Source organism: Manacus vitellinus, unplaced genomic scaffold (genome assembly GCF_001715985.3).
Source record: "Manacus vitellinus isolate BGI_N305 unplaced genomic scaffold, ASM171598v3 scaffold_3_pilon, whole genome shotgun sequence".
Taxonomy (NCBI): Eukaryota; Metazoa; Chordata; class Aves; order Passeriformes; family Pipridae; genus Manacus; species Manacus vitellinus.
Genome location: NW_021940535.1, coordinates 36,037,849 through 36,061,430, shown reverse-complemented (window position 1 = coordinate 36,061,430; position 23,582 = coordinate 36,037,849). Strand labels below are relative to the sequence as shown.

Sequence of the window (23,582 nt, the reverse complement as noted above, 5' to 3'; positions counted from 1 at the left end):
AGAAGAGGACAGCATTGGTCCAGTATGGCATCATTACACAGGCAAAACTTATTGGACATTAACTCAGGTTTCTTTATTTCTAGCGACAAGTTAGGTATAAAATATAAAAGCAATACTTCATTTTATTGTCACATATGTTTTTTTATTTTTAATCTGCATAAATCATTGAAGTTTGGACATTTCAGTTCTCCCAGCATTAACTATAGGGAGCACCAAAACTACTGAAGGAGCAATATCTGTTGGGATACAGAGCCCTGAAGAGCGGCAGGACATGGCCATGGAAGATGGAGGGGGAGGACAGAACTATGCAGGAAAGGGGCTGCTGCTTGGAGCACCCTTCTGGGGAGGTTCAACCCATCCAGACACAACAGCTGCTGCCAAACATGGAACCAGAGAGTCCAAGTCTGACTTCTTGCAGATCCTTCCCTGCTTTTCCGTTCCAGTGGTGCACCTGGACCCGGTCACAGGGTCCCGTTCCCAGCCCATCTCTGGCCTAGCACTGCTAGGCAGCCAACCTTCCTTGACAGCTTAGAGAGAAAACCAGGCGGTTTTAAAGGCTATTCGCACAGAGTGCCTCTTCTATTACACCTGAGACTGCAACAACATTTTAATCTATTTTTCCATCTCTCAGTGCTACATGTGGCCACAGATATTACAACTCAGCTAAGCTAAGCTTCCTTTCAAGGTATTTTTGGAGATTCAGAAAAGTTCAGAGAAATTTTTTATCCTGATGCTCTCCCAGGTGTCTGTACATCTGAGACTAAGTTGTGCTGTGAGGAAAAAAGCATAAACTTTAACACAAAACTGCTAACACTGTGTTTCTGGTTCATATGGAAACAGAGAAAACACTTGATGTAAAGTCTGAGATTACCACTTCATCTGAAGTAAGATGGAATAGATGACTACAGAAAATCATTTGATCTAACCAAACTGAGCCATATTTTCCAGTGCTTCAAGACTCACTGGAGAATGATGATGGTTTTCTTTTGCCAGAACTCTGTGCCTTCTCATCTCTACTTCTATTATAGGACAGAACAGAGCAATTCTTTCACACTACTATCAGACAGAAAACATATTTCCTTCACTATATACAATCTGAACCAAAAGTATCCCCTTTTTGCATGTTTACTATACATGGAAAATTTTGACCATTAGTCATCAGTATGAAGGCACTAGAAGTCCGTTTCTTGTGTTTCTGTAGTCTCTGTCCACCTGTATTTCTACCTCTGTATTAGGAATGTTTCTTGCTTCTGCAAGGCACTTGCACTACCAGAATCACTGTGCATCATCTATCATAACTATTGAGGGATTTTTTGATAGTCTAAAATGGGGCAAAGCCATAATTTCACATGCATGGTTAGGATGCTATCAACCTTAAGTTAACTTTCTAGTTCTTTAGTTATAAATTTCCATTTCCAGATAGACCATTTTGAAACAAAACCCAATGGAACATGAATAGAAGCTGGGAACCTCAAACAATGAGGGAATGATTCAGAAGGCAGTGGCACGCTGCAGAGGAGGGCCTGCATGGTAAAGTTACCAAGTTATTTCTTTGGGATTGTCTTGCAAGGAGCAAAGAAATAAAATTACTCTTGGTGTTTGAAAATGTTAAAATTCAAACTTTTCAAAGCCAAACTACAGGAAAAGAAAGCCAATGCAGCAAACTCAAAGCACCTTTTATGAAAGTTGCTATCATCTTGAAACATCATACCAGTTCTCCAGCATGTAACTTAAAATATTGTCTGTGCCAGGGAATTAACTTCAAAGAAAAAAAAAGAGACCTGAGGATTTTGGAGTTAACTGAGATGCAATCACACAAACAAAAGAGAAGAAACCCTGGACTGTTGAATCACAATGAACCCTCATAGTACTAGGTTAGAAAAAAACCACAAATATTTTATCTTTGAATAGTCAGACACACACTTTTAAAGCTATAAATAAGGGACTTTTACTAGACAAGAAAAGTGCTTGCTTTCTGAACTTCATTAATTTGATTTTAAGGAATTTGTGTCTTTGCTTGTAGGAGGATAGCATTTAAAAGAACATTCAATTCCTGATATACTGTTACCTTATTTAAATAACATTTGAAAAGTGCTTTAACAATGTGAAGTGTTATCAGCATTGTGAAATAGTAACACTGTTACTCAAATATACCCTTAAAGAGAGATTCACTTACTCCTCTGGTTTTACTTACTTCTTTAACATGAAGAAAATCTTTAGCCTCAAATGAGATGGCCATGCCTGGGACTGGAACATCGTCATCATGAGCTGCACTGTACCCAACATTTGTCCGAACTGCAAATGCAACAGGTTTTGACTGCAAAAGAAAAGATAAACAGCCTGAAGACTTCCCTTGCGAACATATATTTATTTACAAACATATACACAAACATATACACAGAAAAATTCTGTAAGTTGTCCTTTTAAAATCATAATAGTTACAGAGAACTCTCATTGCATCCATGCAAAACATAAAGAAGAATCACGTTTACTGATACCAGTTATTTAATATCAACACATTTCATAGAATACAGAGTTTTAGAAAGTGATAGAGCTCTGAATTAATTTGAGTAAGTCAAGTCAGTAATTAGAAACTACAATTCAGTTGGTGATCCATATAATATGCTTAGTTTGCAGTTCTGCTTGGAGTTCTGTGCTTGGGCCTGCCATAAGAGGTAGGGTTCCAAGAGCTACAAAGCCTACAGCCCCAGGGACACTGGGGCTGAAAAAGGCATGCCAAGGGGAGCACAGCATTGCACCATGTTGTTCCCTCCATACCTTTCTTTTCTGGGCCCCCACGTGCTGGTCACTTGAGCCTCATTGCTAAGGCTGCCATTAGTGAAGCCCTCTCAGCCTCAGCCCTCATGTACTGTTCAGGGAAAATACAAATTTGGAGAAGAGGTGCCAGCAGCTGTTAGTGACCCCTATGCAAGTCATCTCACTGCAAGCCATTCTTGGAGCACAGCAATGTGCCCCAAGATTGTCATGTCATAATTAAATACCAACCACAGAGAGATTTGCTCATTCTCATAATTCTTTCTATAACTTTTACTGCTACATCAGTGAGTTTAGAGGATTTTCCCAAGTTTTGTTTTCAAGAAGTAGTTGCTGGAAAAGTCAGCGCCCCCAATGGCCCCCAGCCCTGCCTTCCACCTTCTCCTTCCAAGTACCACTGGTGTTGAACACTTTTCTGCACAGGTATGGTAATAAAAGCTGCCGTCCAGATCAGCTCAGATTGTACCTATGGAGGGCTTCCTCCTCTCAAAGGTACAACCAGAATACAGGAGAACTTATTCTGCTTTATTCTATGCTAAACACCACCTTGACCTTGGTCTCCCAACAAAGGATATCACACAGTATCCCTAGGACCCACCATTGTCCTACCCTAGGCTAAACCTTCAGCCCATCCCAGAATTCTCCACACCACACTTATTATCTAGTCTGAAGTGCCTATACATTAAAGCTGGTAAAACATTCTTTAAAATGTTGAACTAAGTCTCAGAGGTGCTCACAAGTGATTGAGGAAGGCATGACATAACTCTTCATCTTAAAATATAGTAAAACTTCTACTAGACGACAATTTTAGCTTTATTAGTTGGTATCCATCATCACTTCAGCTTGGCAAAAAGTATGGTATTTTGCTGAGCTGACAAGCAAAAAAATAAATCTCATTTCCTATGTAAGGAATTTCTTCCCTTTCTTCTCAACGTAGAAGTTATGAAAATGCACCCCCTACTTCATGACAGCAAACATGAATACCCGAAAACAAAAATCATTCTCTATTTTTCTGATTACTAAAAATCCCTGCCTGCTCTACCCACGATTACTCACATGGTGCCAGAGAACGGAGACCTGCCACAGTAAAATACCTTATAAAATAATGAGGGAGATACATAAATAATTCTAAAGGCAGGATGATGCCACCTAGCCTGGAAAGGACAGTTGGAAATAAATGGAGAGAAGGATCCCTTTATTGCTTCATTTAGGTCTAATGTGCTGTAAAACCCACAGGGTCCCAATAAAGCAGACTTTAAAACTCCTTAAATAGGCCTGTATTTGAATGAACTACCACAAACAGACAATTACATCTATGAGCACATTCTAGGAAGGCTTTCTAATTTAGAAAGCTCTTTCATAACAGTGGGGTCAAGAGAGTCTCTGTGTCCTGCAGAAGTGAATCAGTGAAAAAAATCTTAAGAATCTTAGGAAAGATTCGGGTAGAAGGGCTCTAAAAACTGAAAGTGTCACCACTACATTAATCGTTGGACTCAATGATCATAGAGGATTTTTCCATCCATGATGATTCTATGATTCTATGATTTAAACAGACACTTATTTAAACCAGAAAGCCAATGGTAGATTAAAAAATGAATTACAGGTGAATATATTTACAGGTTGAAATAACACATCTCAAGCGTTGACTATCTCTCTTGCTGCTTAACCACAAATAGAACATTGCAAATAGTCAATGGCTTTTTTTTCCAGGTAACCTGTTCTAGGAAAAAAATTAATTAAAAAAAATTAGAGTAATACATGAAACACAATAATGAAATAAACAGACAATAATTTTTAAAGTCTGTTTTCTTCCATCAAGGAAAATCCTATTGCTGTTGAAACATGCTCCGTATGTTACTCAATGGATATAGGTTATATAAACAACTTGATTATATTTTTACCATGCAAGAGAAAAAAAGTTCAAATCACAAATAATATTTTTAAAAATATGTTTATACAACAGATAGACCAATCAGATTTACCCATTAACAGAAAAAAAAAGTAGAAAAACATATAACAAAAGGCAACTGGTTTAGATGAGTTTAGTAGATGTATTTATTAGCTATCATACTATGTTAGAAGATGATAGCCATAGTTTATATATATATATATATATACACATATATAAAAATATATGTAATATATATATATATACACATATATATATGAATATATATAAACACAATAAAAAACTAAGAGCTGTCTTAGCTCATTGTGTTGGGCATCTTTCTCATACCCTGATCTTTTCCAGTGTGTTGCAAAAGGAGTTTAGGCACTTAACACAAATTTCTGGACATCAGTATAAGAGAAAGGTATGTAAACAATAAATCCTTGGTGAGTTAACCTTGTTGTAACCAGATAAACTGTTAGAAGGGCACCATGATATGATTATGCATTCATGATTACATTTCTGAAAATGGGCATTTATGAAAGTGATCATCCAAAAATAAATTTTGGTGATTTCTCCACATCAATTAAAAAATCTTGCATTGTTGATGCAACAGGTATGTCCACTTCCTAGCAACTCAAATTTGTCTTATTCATCTCCTTTACAATTCTCTCACTATTACTACCGCTCATTTACCTTACCTAAAAGATACCAAACTACTATAGAACTAGACATGCCACAAAGAAGTTGTCACACAGGCACTGAATTCAGCAATATCACGTATCTTCCTTAAAAATAAAAGATAGCATAAGTTACTGGTTTTTAATATTCACACAAAACCCGAAAACCTTCCTGAATGTAAAAATTACAGACCAACAGAGGTGATGCTTTCTATGCTATTACAAATTTCAACACTGAAAATACAGATATCAATAAGCATTAAATTGTCAAATGTTCTAAACAATTCTTAGTATCAAATAGTACCTCATCAAATAAATAATTTGGTGTTATTAAGAAAGATAATTTTGTAAAGCATAGGAAACTGTCATTGTAGAAATTTATCTCAGAACAAGAACTGAAATATTGCAGAACAATCTGTGCCTAACACTGATAGTAGGGACACTATGCTTGCTTATCCATTCTCACAATTTCTGTATCCTCTAGCAAATATAAAAAATTGCTCAAGTGTTGTTACTTACTCCTAATAGTATCAGTGGATGAAAGACTTTAGGCTGACTACTGACTTTAAAATCTTTGCAGCATTGCAACAAATAGACATCTTCAGTAAGTTAGTGTCCTTGACATACTTCTTAGAAGTGATCTAAAATTTCCTGTTAGAAGACAACACCTGGTTATCCAAGAAAAAGAATAAAATAGAAACTACTCCAGAACTATCTTAATATGAAAAAAAAGTAACAGGTAAAACTCCTCTGTCATTTTCTGCCATCAAAAAATTAATTTCTATGAGTAGAAAAACAAAACAGAACATTGAGCTACAGATATTCCCAGAAATGGAATGTCCCATTTTAGATACTTGTCATACTGGTAGAAAGGGAGACTGAATTATCATGGGATTAGACTACAATACTTCATCTAATTGAATATTTAAAACTAATTAATTTATAGAAGTTAAATTCTAGTCTTTTTACATAAATAAATAATTCTGAAGTTTTCCCAGAACTGTCAAATTAACTAGTTTTCCTGAACTACATTGTCTTGAACTAAAAAAGTTCAGTTGTTACGTAATTAGGGTCTGATGAAAAAGAAGTAATTTTTTTTCACATATGCATATGTATACTTTAAAATATATCTAGAATTTGGTTACATATCCTACAGTTCTAAAATTAGATTGGGTCAAAACAGTTAAGCACTTTCTGTTCATTCTCTAAATTTATATGAAAATGCGATGACAGTTTAGCACTCAGTTAATCCACAGACTGGACTACAAGGACAGATGCTCTGAGATGTTAAACAGTTTAACATTTCATGTCTCTCTAGAGAAACGAAGTAGCCTGGAGAAGTTCATATATCTTCAGAATGAACACTTCCACTTTGTTTTTCTTTTTTTCTCCTGTAAAAGTAAAACATTCAACAGACTGAATAAACCCGCAAGGAGAACAACCAGACATGAACATTACCATCACCTGTATCACTAGGGTAGCAGGGAAGACACTCTGGAATGGGGTTCTTCATGAACCAGTTTCAGCTTCCAATTTAAACTCAGAATATAAATCAACAAAATTGCATTCACCAACTGTTAAACCATCTTTGGCTTACACTTTGACAACCAACACAAATTAAAGTGAGTCTAGAGTGACCTTAGTCAATTTAATCTTTTTCTATCTGGATCTCACTTCTTCCTTTACAAGTTATATTTACTTTATACATCTTCATACTAACCTCATTACTAAGTCCATGCTATTTGCAATATTATTATACTTTATTACTTATGTTCTCTCACTCTTGTGTTATGACTAACTCATATTGAATGCATACACAAGCATTTGCACATTGTACCTGTCTCAGTCAATTTGTCAGTTTAAACAACTTTGCACCTGCTTGGTTGAATTTGTATTTGAGAAATATTTCATTCAACAGCACAGCAAAATAATACAATCTCTTTTCTAGCAATGTACTTAAAACATAACAGGATCCTTTTTCCTATAACTAATTTCAGATATTTTATTCTGTGCCATAAACCAAGCAGAGGCAGTGGATCCCAGCCAAGATGACAAATTTTTTGACACAGAATTTGCTCACACAACAGGTCATCTCCCTCATGGTCACTAATTTTGGGAATTTTGCTTCATAACTGAGGTATCTCTATTCCCCATATACTACCGAGATGTAGAAAAACTGATGACAGCGTTCTCCAAACTATTTTCATACACCTGGGTTTGATCTAGGATCTCTGATCGATCTCATTTCTTTCTCTATTCCATCATTCTCACAGTAAAGGTCCTTCTGTATTTACACCAGTTTATATAAAATCAGAATATATCTTTACAAAGGCAAGAACTGACTCAAAAAAGTACTACAGTTACCATTTTGACAAAACGCTTGTCAAAGTTGGCATCTGTGTTAAAGTTCAGAAAATGTATCTCAAAGCAAGTCCACTCCTTCCCTACTTCTACGTAAAGCTACTCATCCTTCACCCTATCCACTTTTCACAGATGCATGTAACCTTATTCAGAAAGCAAGGAATTATTTTTCTCTTGGGTAATGAATATAATGGGTCTCTATGAAACCACTAGCAGGTTTGAACTCATGAAAATTTAAAATGCCATGCCATTTCTTTCAGCTCAGGAAAAGTGATTATTGCTACTAAACTTTTCATTAGCAGTCTTGGTAGGGAGCAAATATGACAAATGATGACCTATGTTTGGCACTATTTCCACAGAGTAGCCCTGTACACAGTATTTGAGCCATAAACAATATTAATACTCCACACAGGACGAAGATCAATAGCACTCTGATGACCTAACGACTGCTGTGTTAAAAGCATGTCACTGTATTTTACCCTGCTAATGACAGAGAGTCAGATGTATAAAGCAGAAATAGTTCAAAACCTATATGTTTTAGAGAATTACATGATTTTCATTACTAAAGAAATTTACAATGTTGTGAAATATATACTGTCACAAAAGTAGCTTGAGAATGCAAAAGCAAAAATAATAACTGTCCTATTTTACCTTTTTATTTTGTACATTAATTTATACATCTGTTACACATGAAACAATAATAAAACCCACCTGAGAACATAGACAATTCACAGGTAATTTTTGTTCTAAATGCTGATTATTGCTGGAGCCTCATTACAGATAAGTAATTGTCCAGTCTCTAACAATAACATCTGGTCATTGCTAAGGAAGCAACGACAATTCATGGATGTCCCAACTGAAAACTAGAGCATACGCAGCTGCTGTCACTAAAAGCAGGGATCAATAATTTGACATCCCAAGAAAGATCAGGTTTTCTTTTATTAGTGTGGGTGCATATACCAAACAAGTCTGATAGCAAGCCAGAACCACAGAATAATTGAAGCAGGAAGGGGCCTCTGGTGTCTCCTAGTCCAAAACAGATCTCCCTGCCCAAAACAGGACTGGTTACATCAGCCTGCTCAGGGCAGTGACCAAGTGAGTCTTGAGTACCTCCAAGAACAGACAGCGCAACCTCTCTGTGCATCCTGCTCCAACTGTGATGGTGAAAAAACATGCAGTAACTATAATTCTCTCACGTATCAATGAGTGAGGGACATAATCTATAATGGATAACAAATACTTGATTATATACTCTAGTACATGCAAAATGAAGTGTTATTACTAGTAGAAATCACCAATTTCCAGTTCTAAGTGTAAGGGGTCTAAAAAAAAGATTTGTGCTCTATTCAGCACTTCCAACAAAATGAAGGAGCTGAAAAGTACAGTGGGAGAGCAAAACACAATACACTTGTAGTTAATAAGTAGTAGCCTAGGCACAACAATGGTAGAATGACATTCAAACTCTCCTGAATTATTAAGGCTTTTGATAGCATGGATATCTCTTGAAGGATTGGGAGAGAAGTGGTCAGACACGAAGTTATTTGATCTGAGTGCATTTTCTCACCTGTTTCCAAAATTAGGGCAAGGTGAACTGTGCCCTGCCACTACCTTACAAAGGGTTGGCTCACCAAATTCTTGCCTAGGAATTGTCACAACTGGTGCTCTCTGGTGCCTGACACCAATGTGCACCACCCTGTAAGAGAACCCAGCAAGGAGACGTGACCATTACACCAGCCACTGCCATGATCAGCCCTCCTCTTGGACTCTGGGCAAGCTATAAGTGTTGCTGCATGGAAACAGCTTTTAAAGCCTAAGTGTGATTTTCCTTAGGATTGAGGCCCACTGGTGAAATTTTCTGAGGAAATCTCTGAATCCTTCTAGTTCCTTGGAATCCCTCCTACAGCAAAGCCTGGTTTCAGTGCTAAAGAGAAAGAAAATTTAACACATCCAGCTGGTACAAAAGAGAGTCTGCCAGATTCATTTTTTCTTAACAATAGGTAGACTTCAGAGGAAATTTTTTTTTGTCCTCTAGTACTCTCTAGAGATACTTTTGTTACTATTTTAGCTCATCTTCACACACAGCTTGAAAGTCAAGTTTCCTACTTCCTTTTGCGAAATCGTATTTTAATAGAGTCACCGATGTCGGTTTACATTCAGCTCAGGAGGCAGCAAAGACTGAAATAGCTTTACTGACGCACACCGAGCTTTCTCATATGAGCAGGGTCTTTTTTTTTATTAGAGCATAATGCCAAAACTCGATGGTGGCCATGTGTTGTCTGCATGCAAGTGTGCCAGAAAGGTGGCTCTTCAGTACCACCCACTTGAGGAGTTAACAGGAACCGCTGGAAACAGGCACAGCTGAAGAAGTCTGTTTGTGCTTGCTGAAAACATGCTTATTCTGGCAGCAAAAGCCAGCAGATGAAAACTGTCATTTGCAATAAAAATACTGCGCTGGGATTTCAAGTTCTTTTTTTCAATGTCAAAATGAAGATATTTTATGCTTATGAGACATTTTGAGCATATGAGACAGCATTTTAGGAGATCTTAACTTTTTGGCTAAACTGAGGTTCACATAGAGAAAAGATCTGCAGTAACATTTTCAGGCTATTCACAAACAAATATTCTCCAGGAAAAGCATAAATCTGTGACACAGCAAGCTAAAGTAAACACTAAATTAATCAGCAATGCAGTGGTTGGTTAAAAACGTAGATACTATTATCAAAAGCTCTTGAGAAAATGCTGCATTGCTGAAAATGTTTCTTAATTCAGTATTATGCATGCAAGTTTTATTGCTGGTTCCAATATTTAAATAATTTTGCAGCTTATTTTTTCAAATGTATGAGAAAGTCTTTATGGTTGCTACAGCCAAAGGTTAATATTTATTACAATGTCTCACTTTTACAGAATATGTTAAGTGTTTTCTTTTAAGAAAGAATACTGAAAAATTCTTCCTCTGTTCAAAACATACATTTTGTAGCTAGACTGCTCTATTTCCAGGAATTATATGAATATAGGTTCCAAGGATGATATTTTAGAGTCGCAAAAGTCAAATGTTCTATTAGCTGTTAACTTATATGCAGAACTAAAACTGAGAAGGTATATGAGGACATGATACACACCATAGCTGACTCAATGCTCCTGCCCATTTCACATGATTACATTTTATAGCCACAGCTTATATTATCCTATCCCTCACCTGAGTTATCTATTGTTTGTGTAGGTCTTGCACTATCTGAGATACTTCTCATTTATAAATTCAAATGGAATCTCAACTGCAAATCTCCCTTACAGCCCAGATACAGATTACAGAAACACAGAGCACAGAAACACAAATATTTAAAGCTGTGGTAAATGAATATTTGTTAAAACTTGAAAAGTTGAACATCTCAGACTTAGGAAAAGTGAAAATGGGGCTACCTTTAACTCTGGGGAATGGTTGTGGTATCTTTACCTTAGCCCTCAATATGTATAGTATTATAGCTCAACCATTAACTTCACAATGCTATATTTTCCCTCAGCTCAGTACTATAGAATCATAGAATCATGAAATCATTAATGTTGGAAAAGATGTACAAGATCACTGAGTCCAACCTTTGACCGAACACCGCCTATCAACTGAACCATGGCACTCAGTGCCATGACCAGTCGTTTCTTGAACAAGTCCTGGGACAGTGACTTCACTACCTCCCTGGGTAGCCCATTCCAAAAAATTCTTCCTAATGTCCAACCCGAATCTCCCCTGGCACACCTTGAGGCTGTTTTTCCTGTTGTCCTGTCACTAGCTGCCTGGGAGAAGAGGTCAACATTCTTTCAGGTGGTTGTAGAGAGCAATACGTACTATATCTTACTTGCATGCAGGAGGGATCCCTCCTTACAACAAATCAAGAATGTGCAAAACTCAAGAAGCTCAAGAAGCATCCTACACCCCTCCAATGGATTAATTTTTGCCACTAAAGAGTGAGGCTCCCTCAGTTCAAAAGAGAAAAGCAAGTGGTCACTAAGGTATGATTTATATCTTTTTAAAATGGCATGAATAACTTTTTGCCTCTCTCTATCCCCCAAGCAGGGAACTAATGAACCAATCCCTAGACAAGAAAGGAGAAACAAAACAATCAACAACTAGTTATTAAATGTAATCAGACTATACAGTAATGTCTATAGCATTATAGACATTATATATAGCACAGGAAAGCTAAGGTAGCATAAACCACTTTACATCTGTCATTTTCTAGCTTTAGAGCACCTGACATTACATACAGTTTGTAGGTTTTTCTATTTAATTATGTGTGCATGTGCAATTTTCCACATTTAATTAAAACAAACAACAAAAAGATCACTCAGGCAATGCATTTCTATTGTCACACTGACGTTTTCAAACACCATCAGTACGACTGAAATCTCTATATCCAATGCCAAAAAATCATTGCAACTTCCATCACAGAACTGATAGACTGCAAATGGTTTAATATTTTGTAAGAGGCAGAGGACTAGAATTGTGGCACAGTTTGGCTCTGCTCTTCAAATATTTGCTACAAGCAAAACAACCATGAGTCTGGGGAACTAGAGCTATCTAAAACAAAGAGAAACAGTTTTATCTAAAACAATTTTATCTAAAATTTGTCCCTTTTTTGTTGTTTTGTTTAAATAAAATTTACATAAAGCTTATAAGAATCATATAAAATATTAGGCCAAATATCATAATTTTGGTAGAATGACAAACATAAGAAGAATAAATTCTACATCACCAACTTTATCTATTATGATTCTCCTGTATCTGTTGTAATCCTCCTTTTGTGCTTTAAGCAAAAGGGCAATTTTTGAGTCCTCAGCCTGACTATCACTGTGCCTGTGCACATCTGGGAGACCACTGAGCACTTTCCCCTTCCCCTTCTCTTTGAAGGGAAGAGTTCCCAGGAAGTTTAGTACCAACAGAGCTGCTGTTGCACTGCAATTCTCCTGCCCTGGTACAAGAAGAGTCATGGTCTTGTTCATATGTTCTGGAGACCCCTTTTTGCCAGAAAAAAATCCTCCAAAGATTTAGAATTAAGCTAGAGTAGTACTAGGGGTTCTCTGACATAAGCCAGAAACCAGGCAGAACCATGTAGGAGAGAAGCCAACAAAAGGACAGCTAAAAGCCAGGCTTTGGGCCACTCTGCATCTGAGCTGTGCCAAGAGCAGCCCATCATCAGCACCTACAGACTTAAGAGAGCTCTCATCTCATTCCTTTCCAAAAACATTATCTCACAGTAATGAGATAAAACCAGAATTACTTCTCTTTAATATTTCCTAATATTCTTACTTTTCCTTAAGACATCCCATTTGTGCTCAGAGCACAAGATAAAACGTGTTTCCTGGTGGGTGTATGAGATGCAAGAGTGAAGTGCTGTGATGATGATATCCTTACAGAATATATTATACAGCTGGTGCACAGCTAGTCATCTAGCCAGCAGATGAAACATTAGCTGGCAATAAACCTTACTCTTATTATAGCGTAGAACTGTTGAGGTTTCATTCCAGGCTGGATGCAGCAAGAGTTATTATAAAAGCATAAAATAAAATGACAAAGAATTGTAACTATTTTCTAAGAAAAAGAGACATGGCATTAAAATGCAAAGTGGCAGTAAGAATTCTAATTTGGGTTTCTAGACGTTTTTAATTTACTCTACTTTCTTTGGCTTAGTGGACTGAATTTTCTGTGGGTATGCAGGGACACAGTTCCTCAGGCTGAACCAAAGCAAGCGGAGCTGCCTGTGATCAGTCTTACCAGGGAATCCACCCTGTATGATACACCTGCCTATCTGCACAAGCTGTTTTATCCACAGATAACAGGTATTACACGTTGGTGTCTCGTTCATAAGCAGCTGCCATTTACACACTCAACATTACACAAGGCTTTACATGTCATCACCTGTTGTTTTACATGTCATCACCAGGTTCTCCGGGCAAGTGACTGTCAAGAGCCTGAGAATCAGCCCTTCTCCCCTCCAACCCCCGAACTGTCTTGCCCTTTATTTTGTAGGGTCTAGTTTATATCAGAGAAATCCAAAATCTAGTTTCTCTCTCACTGCCTCATACGGTAGAGGGGAGAACGCCCAGAGGAGGACGAGGACACTCAGCAGGGGATCTCATCACTTCTTTCTCCAGCTGGCCAAGGCTCTCCTTGCCTTTTTTCTCTTCCTCTCCCCTGTTTTTTCTTGTTTTTCCCCCTGAAGTACCTTTCCCTGTAAAGAGTTGATGTATGTCACCAACTATGGACCTGGTGATACAGCTCTGTGCATGCCAGCGTGCCTCAACACCCTCAATGCATACATGCCGTTGTATGCCATGTAAATGGCTATTATGACATAACCCATGTGCACAAAGTGGCACCAGGGATACAGGACAACAGATGGTAGAATTCTGCTCTTTATATTTTTTTAAATTTAAATGAGTTTTATTAATAGACATATTATATTTCCGTATTTACTTAAAGAAATTAAGAAACTGGAGTGAAGCTTAAGAGTAGAATATTAAGCTGCAATGCTGTCAAAACATTATGCTTTTTGTGAATAAAAACTTTTTGCAAGATATGGAGAATGGAAAGACAATAAAGTCAGTAGTTATTATTTAAATAATACATTTCAAGCTTTTTTACATTTGTATTTCATCCCGAAGAAATATTCTTCGTTACTAGCATGAAAAACTTTTAAAATTGGTTGATCGATATCAAAGTAAAAATGTCTAGTATATGTTTTCATGGCTGTGTCAGTTTTTGAGTCAGACATTGGGAGACAAAAACGTGTTTTACTCGTTTTCATCTAAAATGAATCCTTTTCTGCATAATGAGAATAAAAATTACTTAAAATGAATAAATATGAACACAATAGTAACTTTACACAGCTTTGCAATTTTCATATTACTCTAATGCAACATGTGCTTAAGTTTTTAAATATTCACTGTAAAATAGCTTATTTAAGAGTGTATGGTATCATGGTGGGTTTGTAAAGATTGGTTTCACATGAAACAATACAGATGTATCTAATTAACCAGCATCCAGTTAAAAAACAAAGACAATTATTCTTCTGCTTATGTATCACCAAACAATTTACACAAAATTTTTGTTGTCACTTTTTATTCTCACCGACATGGTGGTGGAAAGAAGTGGAAGTCCACTGCACAACAGCAATCATGTCTAATTAGCAAAACAGTTATGTGATAATTGCACAATCAGAGTTTACACGAAGAAGATAGCATTTCCTGGATTGGAGAAGAAGTATGCTTCCTAAACCAACAAATACATAGGCCTTCTCTGAAGTTCACAATGCACTACGGGACAGACCATCGAAACTCTTTGATTTAAGGATAACATTAGGAAAAAACCAACCAAACAAGCCAAGGAAGATACATGAAAGAGACACATTATAAGCAATCAAGTCTAAAGAAGATAATAAGGGTTTTATTTGAATAATTAACAATTATATAAGGATAGTTCATTGTCTTAATGCTATATTTAAACTATGTAGACATTTATGGAGAATGGAACCAAGAAGGGCAAGAGTAACCCGTTTGAATGTGCTGGAAGCCACAAGGAGGTGAAACAAAATAAAGGGGGTTGTTCTAGGTTTGCTTCTAATCAGTTGGTAGAAACTGTTTAAAACATGAAAGTGGAAAGAAACAAATGATCAGGAATTGGAAAAACTCACCAACAATGAGGAAAGACTGATAATAGGAGAATGAATACAATGGTCTCCAGGAAAGCAGATTTTATTACACTTTCAGAGTATTCTCAAGTATAAGTGCTTCCCCTGGGAAGCAATTCTCAGGGAAAAAAATAGTTCAGGAAAGTGACAGGTCCTCAGTGAAATAATATTAAGGGCACAAGCACAAATTAACCAATACGAAAAAAGATGGAAAGTTCATAACCTGAAATTTAGGAAAGTATATTAAAGGGGAAATTATATTAATATAATAGAATCAACAAAAGGGAAAAATCAGCATAAAATTATATTCAAATAGTAATAATAAAAATGTTTTTCCTCCTGCTTTTAATTTATACTAATAGTAAAAATAGATCAAGAAAAGAGTTACCGCACCCAAGAGAAAAGTCTAAACTTCACCCTGATTATGAAGGAATAAAAATTAAGGGTATACAAAGAAAACCAGAAGTGAGACAGAGGTTTAATAAACCTCCAGGTATAGCATATTTTGCTCTGGCAATTTTTGAAGCATAGTAATAAAGAAAAAAGGACTAAGACAAATGGAAAAACAGTTGAGCTAGCTTCAGTTTCTAGAAAAATCACATTAACAAAAAAAATAGCTTATGCAGAGAAAGCAAAGATAACAAGGAAAGTCTCTGTAACAAAATACGTCACACAGCCCTAATTCTTTCCATAGGAGAATACACAGATGGCAGAGAACCCTCTCTCTGCTGGACTGACTGATGCTCTGAACTTTGCTCCTCTGTCTCACAAGCAATTTTTAAAACTAATGCTAAAGTAAGGGGACTGCACAATGGATTGGAAAAGTTAACAGTTGCTATGAAATATGAAAAACAAATTAATTGATATTCTGCAGCTTTGTATTTCTTGTCCATTACTATTCAGAATTTCCTTTACCTAGCTGGATGATGAGAGACAAAATGTCCTTCTTAAATTTACAAATACTGAACTGAGGGAAACTAAAAGACCCCGAGATTAGCTCAGTTGGTTAGAGTATGCTGAATTCAATCTCTGCATGGGCCATTCACTTAAGAGTTGGACTCAATGATCTTTGTGGGTCACTTCCAACTCACAATATTCTGTGATTCAGCTGTGGAAGAAAGCAGCAAGTCTGCAACACTGTCTTACTAAACTGGAAGAATAATCTAAACGACAAATAGAGCACAATTTAATCAGGAAAGCTGCAGATGGCCAGAAACTCATCAACTTTGTAAGAAAGAAATGTTTAACTGACTCAATGTCTTAATGACAGGATTGAAGAATTGGATCACAATTAGAAGTGACTGTCATAAATGTGTGAAAGACAGCACACCATGGAAGATGACCAGGCAAGAAGGAAAGATTTATTTTTCTTAGATCCTACAAGAAACAAAGTGGGGTTTATTCAACTAAAAAAGTTAATAAGTTGCTAGGCAGAAAACAAGCCTTAAAAAAAAGAGCAACCTTACTCAGAGCAGAAGTCACCTATAGCAGGCCGGGCCAGGTAGCAATTTACTGAGATACAGAAAGTGCAGAAAAGTGGCCTGTAAAGCACCCTTTAATCCCTCACAATAAGGAGGCTGCCCATGTTTGCATGGAAGAAAGACAGATCAAGCCAACTACAATGGTGGCAGGCCTATCTGTGAGCATAAAGATTACAAAAAGACAGAAAAAAAGTAGAAAGTATGTCAGGCGATGGAAGCTCAGAGGAGCCCGAAACACAGCCAAACATCCTGGACTGCTGAGCCCAAAGGACATTACCAAGAATTTAACATCGATATTCAGACTTTCCCACAGAGTCAACCCTCAAAACCTAAAGCACAGAGAGAAAAGTCTAAGGTATCTGCTACTCCCAGGCTGGTCCCAATCCTAGTCTCCTGGCAGTGCAGTGATTTCAACACCCACTCTCCCAAGAAACAGGCAGGGAAAAGGACAAGAGACGTGAACAAGGTGGTACTCCAGAGGGCATTTTGTTCATTTGTCTGCTGCTTGGAAGTCAGCACAGAGGGTCAGGTAACCAGTGATTGGCCTCCATAGGCCAGACAGTGAAGTGTTAGAATTCACTCATTCAAAGCTTTTTACACCCGCCAGAAATGTGGCATTTAAAACACCCTGAAGACTGACAAAACTGTCACAGAGGAAAAATAAATAAAGAAAAAGGCAAAGAAGAGAGAAGGAGTGAGACAGCTTAAGCTGTGAAAGAGCGTGTTAGAAGAGAAATTGATAGGATGCTGTTCTGCCACTTGTCTTTGAGCAGCAGCCGACTGAGCTTGCTGGGCCACTGGAAGCAGCCCCAGCACAGGAGCTATCACCACCCCGCATCTCAGCACTGCCCATGGAGAAAATCAGTAGAAGTAGTGCTAGATCTGGACTTTAGCTTTACCTCTGATGTGATTACAACACAGCTCTCCCCAGTCAACAAAAGCACAGCAGCCAGCAAAGCAAGGACACCTGAGCAAGCCTATTGCTCAAAATATATTTTAAAATTCATTCCCCCTCCTTCTTTTTCATCTGTACTACACGTCACCTTCAACTGTTGTGTCAAGTGCTAAAGGAAGGTCACAAGAACATCCAAGTGCAAAACTGTTCACTATCTGTGTCACTTGCTCTATGTGGCTTGGCAGACCTTCTTGCCAAAATGTTTATGTGACAGACCTAAGGGCCACAGAGAGGAAGGAAAATCTGGTAAGTCACCAGAATCTTAAAAAATTCAGTGTCGTAATGAAGTGCAGCTCCTAAAGTAGCTGAGGCATTTTGATGGAGAGTTGTCAGGCCTCAGTTACACATTTTTGTCATGCTTCCATCCTCCTTGACTGCAGCACTGCAGTAAGGTGGCAGGAAACAAGGAACCCTGGCAAACACAGCCCTGAGTGGCAGGGCTGGCCCTGGCTGTGCTGCCAGGCCAGAAGCAGATAGCTGCTGCTTAGGCAGCAAGTTTGTCATCCTATGTACTGGATTGGGATTTTTTGTTCTATAAAAAAAAAAAATTAAAAACAATTCCATATAAATTCTATCTTTTCCAGCTGTTTGCACTTTTGTGATTGGAGCTACAAAACAAACACCAAGTAACTCTTCTCATCAGTTACAACTGTAAACTGATTACTTTTATGTATTCTCATTTTATGTAGCAAGTCAAAGGTAAAAGTTATAAACAGAATTTAAGCTGGAAGTATTCCCCCTTTTTTACAGTTCAGCTCTGATTTCAGGAGGCATAAGAGGACGTTTGGTTTATGTTGGTCTTTGTATTGAGACTTTATTTTTCTTTACTCTGAGCATCAGTACCACTGGAATTACAGGAAAGCAATAAACCAGAGGAAAAGTGTTCCTGAGACTTGAGTCCTGATACTTTCCTTGGGACTGCGTGCCCAAGAGAATGAGGCTCACGGCATCGTACTCTAAGGTGAGTGAGACTGTGCTCTGGTGCTTGCCCAAGCGGTCATCCCATACACCATGACCTCTGCAGCCAGTGGTTTTCAGTTTTTCACACAAATTTGATAGAGGGAGTAGAAGTCTTACACATAGCAAGTATACTTAAGTTTTGTGGTGATAGGTGAGCAGGTAAAAGCAAAATACGTGTAACCAGTGTGACCAAAACACAAATGTCCACCACACTCTGTGATTAACCAAAAGCCAAAGTCACAGAAAAAGAATGTTTAATGGTAGCACTGGGGAACTGCTTTCCCTTGGTGGTAGTCCAGTAACAGTACAGCCTCAATAAAGAGAAATTCAGTATGAAAAAGGATCCGGGGTCTACAAACTGCATTTATTATCCTAAATATCAAATTCAGTTAAACATTAAACTCTACAAAAGATAACATTAAGACATTATGTGGAAAAACTGTGTTTTTTCAAGCCACCTGAGAGTGTTTTTCACCTCTGTTCCAAGCAGTGAAGAACATGCTGCCTTTCACAGGCTTAGTACGTTATACCAGATTTGAACCATTAACATCAAAACTAACCAATGAATTCCTCAGGAAGCAGAAGCTGTAGCTGACCCAGTAACCCTTGAGAGGCTTAGGAAAAGCTTAGAGCCTTTAAAAGCATAGCAGAGACAAGCTTCTAACAGATCCTTCATTATAAATACTGTTTCTTTTCTGGAAAGAGAAAATCCTACCACCCCAGTGAAAAGACCTTGGGAGACACATCCTTCTTCTCTGAGGGGGCTATTTAGTCAGACTGCTGAGAGAAGCACCATCCCATGGGATGCAGGAGGGCAAGGAACAGAGGGAGGGGACTTTAATTCCTGGGAAAATGCCTCATGAGGTCAGGACATTACTGCTGATCCAGCCAAGAAAAGGGACGCAACTGTTCCCAGAAGGAAGAGGGAAGAAGCAAACAACATGAAACCTTTAACCTTTTTGTTCACCATATCAAAGTGGTCAAGCAGAGGGTAATGGCAGCTGACTAGCTTTCACTTCCCATAACCTCACAAACCACTAGACTCCCTGGCCTTGTCATTTCTCTCCCATCAGTAGTTCATGAACTGCTTCAAGTATTGTGAAGATTTTACTTTTTTTTTTTTTCCAAATTGTAAATTATCTCTTTTATCACACTGGTATAGGTCTGTTGACTTGTTTGCTTCTTCATCTTACACATATAAGACTGGTTGAATGAAGTCCAAGCTATCAATGTCTGACTTTAAAGAAAAAAACAATTAAGCTCATGATACAAAAACTTGTACCCAGTACCAAGAATAGAAAAAGGCCAAAAGGCCAGGAAAGTAAACTTGCATGTTAAGCCAGACATAGCATTTCTGTAAATGGGCAATGCATATGAAGGAAAGGAATAAAATCTTCTGAGGCTTAGAAATTGCTACTCTTTACTTTGCATATAGAGGAAAACGAGAACATTCACGAGTAACTCAAGTCTCTGAAGTAGAGGATAAAGGGTATCCCCTGAACAGACAATATGACAATATCTTAACATTATAGCAAAACAACCTGCGACTTATCCGATTTTTTTTTAACGTATGCTACAGAAGACATGATTTTTCTGTCATCTTTACAGGTAACCTACATACAGGGTAACTGTGCTACCAGACAGAAGACATAAATGAAGACAGCAATGAAAATATAGCAGTTCGGGTCTGCCACTCCTATGCACTTCACTAGTTCTTGTCCTCGAAAAGAACACTGTAGCCCCTTCACAAAGAATATCTTCTCTCTTCCCAACAGGACACCCAGGATGTCTCCAGCTTTAACTACAGGCATCTTCTTGGCCCTCATAGACCTTTCTGCAGCTTACACAAGTTCCCAAGTGCCTGCTGGATTTCACTGTTCTGACCCCATTCCTTCAGCCTAGGGCAAAGCAGCAGCCAAAACCTCTGTTGCTTCCCTTGCTGACAGGCTGTGTGGGGAAAAGACACAATTCCCCTCCAGTACCCAACCCAGCTTCAGTGTTTCCAACCTGTCTGCTCTCTGTGACTCTGGCAATCCTGTTCCTCAGAAATCTCACTGACCACTGCAGTGCTCTCACTGACTATTGCTTTCCGTTCAGTATCATATCTGTCCTTCCTCCTGGCTCCCTGGTTTCGGAGAAGATGGAAAATAATTGCAGGTTTTGAGCTAAATACTGTGGTTGCAGTGTTAGGACATCCTGCCAACACTGAACAACCTTACTGAACTCAGTTTGCTAGCTTGGCAGGAAAACAGAAGTTAATGTGATTCCCTGGTAAATTAAAATTAGCAGGATCGGTCTTGGTTTTACACCACCTTTTCAACAAGGTAATAGTTTTGGAACAGCAAGGTGACAAAGGAGGGAGCCCAGAGCACAGCTAGCTGCTGTCTGAGGGGACAAGGTGGAGTGGCTGTTGTGTGGTGCTGCTCTCCAAATGTACCCCCACAGCAGTGGCTCCTGGCGGCTGCAGCTCCGTCTCCTAGGAGGCTCATCCCTCCACACGGGGCATAAAATGCCTCTTCTCACCCTCCTGTTTAATTCAGATAAAATACAAAATTGAACAGATAGTATGCCCATTAATTAATTATTTAAGAAGATACTATACAGGATCTTAATCAACAAGACAGTTCAGGGGCTGAAGCAGATATTTCCACTAAAACTGTTAGGAGAGATGCTTCTTCCCAACCTTGGTTACGGCATGAGAAAGGCTGTTGCTGAAAACAAGGTAAGGGAATGCAATTCACTATCTACTGTATAAGCAGTTCATGAATGACAGATCTCCAGTCTCTTTGCTTTTGAGTAATTTTCTCTTCTTAAAATAAAAAGTGAAATTGTTCTACAGGCTGTGAATTTTATTTCATTTACTTGTTCCAAATTGTAACTAAGCTGTACTGATCAAAATTTACATATGTCTTGCCCAAATGATACTTAAAAATTAATTTGGATTAGGGAGTATGGGTTTTAATCAAATTATTAGCAAATGACTTCTAGAAAAGGGTAAGGATAGTTTTACTTAAGTTACATAAGAATAAATAATAACAGTCACTTTCCAGAAGTTATTCTATTTCAGAGAAAGTTAATCTTCTCAGTCTTTTGTAAGGAAAGGAAAAAAACCTGATAATTCTTTAAGTAGTTTTATCCAAACCCATAAGGAATCAGATGCTTATTTGCCTCTGACAGCTTCTATATCTGTCAGAAAGTTCCAAGACAATTGGAAATACAACTCATTAAGATAAAACAATCTATATGGTAAAAATCAATAGTGAAGTATCCTCCAAGGTGCTATCATGACAGGAGAATACAAATAACTAATTGACTGTTTTCAAAGTGTCATAAACCAGGTGCTTTGAAATAATGTCTTCTGCTAATTTAAAATAAAAATGTGTTTTATAAAGATGTGATAATCAAATGAGAGTGCTCAAAAAGAAAAGGCTCTTTTTTTCCATTGCATTAATTCACCAGTAACAATTTTGCATTTAATACAAGATTCTTGAATTTCAATTAGTTATTCAAGTATATGACTATATAATCAATTCCAATTTAGCAGGATTACTGTCCTCCATTCAATATTATTATTTCCATTAGTAACCTTTGCAACTAATATGATAAAACCTATGAATTGTGAAGGCCATTACTTTAATGCAATAATCATAAATTGCCTTTCATTTGACATTAGTCCTGGACAAAAAAATGACCAAGCATCACAAAGGGTAATTAAGAAATCACATATATAACTTCAAGTGTAAAGAATATCACATTGAAGAACCAGTCTCAAAGGGGAAGTTGGTGAGACAGAAATCCTGAATAATACATCTTTCAAGGAGGAAAAGGTAAGCCTCTTCTATAAAAATACAAAATTACTAACACAGTAAATTCTTACTAGAATAATACAAAACAAGGATAATTAGTGAGCATGCATAGACTAAGACCAGGGCAAACAATTTTTTCTTTGTTCTTACTCTGATGTGTAACCAGCTCAAAGAATAGGAGCATTTTATCATGGAAAAATGCTGCACAGGTCTAAAAGGCCACAATAAGAAGCTTATATTGCTAGTTGCATGCATTCATGATTGACTAAAACTTGAAGTTCACAGTAGAAACTGTGAAGTCACAGGTATTCAGATCTGTGATGTGCTCTAAATATAGATAATTTAGGTCATAGCCATAAGAGATACAAACAGTCCTCTGAGATAATCTTCATGTGACATTGTTATTACTTTAAAAGGAGTATTTCTATAATAACTCTTGATTAAATATAGAAATATGACAGCAGTGACTAAATCTAGATGCTATATGGCTTTTCTGTAAGGTTCTTCACACAAATCTGGTGGTGCAGTCAGTGGACAGAGAGCACTAAGGCTGCTCACAACAAAACTGGTTTTCTTGTTGGTAAATGGAAGTTGCCTTTCCAGCTATTTGCGTTTTTTAAAGATATATTCTATAATGTTTTCAGAGATACAAACTCACATCAGACAGAAAAACCAACCAACCAGCCAAAACCTCCAAGGCTGTGTATACCCTTTGTCACAAAAAAAAAATTGAAATAGATTCTAATTACTTTGCATTTCACCTATTGTCATCACTGTCTCGTTAATTCCCAGAACCCTTGAACTCATGAAAGGAGTAATGTGCTGGAGTATCTAAGTTACTTGCTCAAGTTATTCAGATAAGAAGTATTCAGATAATAACTTCAGCTGAAGTTATTCAGATAAGGAACATTTGTATTTCTCCGCTCCCTTTCAGTTAATGGCTTTGCGAAGGCAAGAAAGTAATGTTGCCAATACCCATAATTTTAAAGTCTTGGAT

At 37.5% G+C, this 23,582-nt stretch overlaps 1 protein-coding gene across 9 annotated transcripts in view; it reads right to left on the bottom strand.

Moving 5' to 3' along the window:
• The window catches only part of CACNB2 (calcium voltage-gated channel auxiliary subunit beta 2), a 175,660-nt gene that overhangs the window by 35,162 nt on the left and 116,916 nt on the right, over positions 1 to 23,582 (bottom strand). For all 9 annotated transcript variants that reach the window (XM_018075428.1, XM_018075424.1, XM_018075426.1 and 6 more), the window contains exon 3: positions 2,195 to 2,317. In XM_018075428.1, the coding sequence (XP_017930917.1) occupies positions 2,195 to 2,317 (123 nt within the window). The remainder of the gene's footprint in view (positions 1 to 2,194; positions 2,318 to 23,582) is intronic.